General features: G+C 42.6%; 1 protein-coding gene across 1 annotated transcript; it reads left to right on the top strand.

Annotated features, from left to right (window-relative positions):
* The first annotated feature begins 230 nt into the window (after positions 1-230).
* On the top strand, positions 231-1,190 carry LOC123950541 (olfactory receptor 5V1-like). The gene has a single exon (XM_046018502.1). The coding sequence runs from the start codon at positions 231-233 to the stop codon at positions 1,188-1,190; it is 960 nt and encodes a 319-aa protein (XP_045874458.1).
* The last annotated feature ends 947 nt before the right edge of the window (positions 1,191-2,137 follow it).

The following is a 2,137-nucleotide window of genomic DNA, read 5'->3' as shown; positions in this document are numbered from 1 at the left end:
ACTAGCAGTGATGTAAATCCATGGGCAGTCCCCGGGCCTGAACTGGCTGGATTTGTTGAGTGAGAAGTTGTGATTTCTCTGAAGACTTTCCTACACACCTCCATCCACAGTCCAGACCATTCTATATCCAACATTATTTGATGTAACCTTGTAGGTTAACATGCTAATTTAGGGTGCTCTTTGTACATTCTATTTATGACTTTACTTTTTTTCCTCGTTGTTTTGTAGCTATGACACCGTTTGAAATGAACAATCAAACAGATGTGACAGAATTCATCTTCTTGGGATTTTCCAACCACCCCAAACTACAGGGTTTGTTTTTCCTGGTTTTCTCGATCATTTACCTGACAACACTTGTGGGGAACATGCTCATAATAACAGCCACTAGAATCAGTCTTGCTCTCCACACTCCAATGTATTATTTCCTCAGCAACCTGAGTTTCTTAGACATCTGCTATACATCCACCACCATTCCAGTCATGCTGGTGAACTTCTTCCGGGAGAAGAAGACCATTTCATATGAGGGCTGCCTTTCCCAGATTTTCTTCCTCGTGACATGTGCTGGCACTGAATGTGTCTTATTGGCTGCTATGGCATATGACCGCTTTGTAGCCATTTGCCACCCTCTTCAATATCCAGTCTTCATGAGTGTGAAGGTCTGTGTTTTTTTGGTGACTGGGTCCTGGCTGTGTGGGCTGGTGAATTCTGTGACACACACAGTACTGGCAGCCACACTCACGCTCTGTGGACCCAACCAAATCAGCCACTTTCTCTGTGACATTCCACTGCTCCTGAAGCTCTCCTGCTCAGACACCTCTCTGAATGAATCTGTGCTTCATGTGGCCAGTGCCACCATTGGCCTGAGTCCCTGCCTGTTTACTGGAGTGTCCTACATACTCATCATCTCTGCCATTCTTAGGATTCCTTCTGCTCAGGGTAGGAGCAAGGCCTTCTCTACCTGTGCATCCCACCTTACTGTGGTTGTGGTCTTTTATGGAATGGCCAACTTCAACTATGACAGACCCAGAGAAGGTTACTCGCTAGACATGGATATTCTGGTCTCTGTGCTCTTCTGTGTCATAACCCCTATGTTGAACCCCATCATATATAGCCTGAGAAACAAGGAGGTCAAGGGTGCCCTGAGGAAGCTGGCTGGAGGGTATGTGATTCCTGGCAATATTAGTGTCTAAATCAGCAGTCTTCCAAACAGGTATGAAAATTTTCTAAGATTTCCTTTTAACTTCTGCCTTTCTTTTCTTTTCTTTTCTTTTCTTCCATTCTTTCTTTCTTCTTTCCTTCCTTCCTTCTTTCCTTCCTTCCTTCCTATCTTTCTCTCCTCCTCCTCCTCTTCAGTTAGCCGGCATATAGTACTTGGTGTTATATGCCTCTAAGGTATTTGTAAATCATAGTTTTAGAGTTCATATCCAGATCCTCAATTCATACATACCAGCTCTTAAAATCCATCTTTCTCTCTTCTCTTTCCACAAGTACTCGATTTCCACTTTGTGAAGTCATGTCGTGTCAGGTATTTTGTGTTAGTTCTCAGCACCATCTCAGTCCTTCTAAGTTCTCTCCACATTATAGGGGCTGAAATCCTGGAAAGGTTATTTCCCAGGCTCCCTTGACAACACAGGTTCCATTACAAATTTTGCCAGTATAAGAATTACATACAAGAGATTAGGATGAGATTAGGAAGATTATAGAAGAAATTGTCTTCTTCTGGATCTGGTAGCAGTGGCAGACTAGTACTGAACTTGCAGAAACAGATTTCTGGGTGACATTAGCTGGTGTTTACAGTCTCCTGTAACGCCTGTTCTTGAAACATAAGGTCACACAGGTATGAAATGAGTGTCTCTCTACAGGGAGGGTAGAGACTTTCATAAAAAGGGTAATATAACCTTCCTTCCCCTTTTCTGTTCTCCCAACTTTTCCAACACTTTTATCACTTATTTCTTGTGTTAAATTTCTCTAGTTTGAAATATTTACATTAGTTTTTTATTTCCTCTGTGAACACTTTATTTCCTCTGTTAGCTACAGCATTTCAGAGTCATTCAAGGCAACTGACCCTCAGAGATGGAAGTCAAGGGGTGCCTGCGTGGCTCAGTTGGTTAAGCATCTGACTTTAAATTTTGGCTCA

The sequence above is a fragment of the Meles meles genome, chromosome 1, assembly GCF_922984935.1.
Source record: "Meles meles chromosome 1, mMelMel3.1 paternal haplotype, whole genome shotgun sequence".
NCBI lineage: Eukaryota > Metazoa > Chordata > Mammalia > Carnivora > Mustelidae > Meles > Meles meles.
Note: the sequence above shows the minus strand (reverse complement) of the source record. Positions and strands in the feature narration are given on the sequence as shown.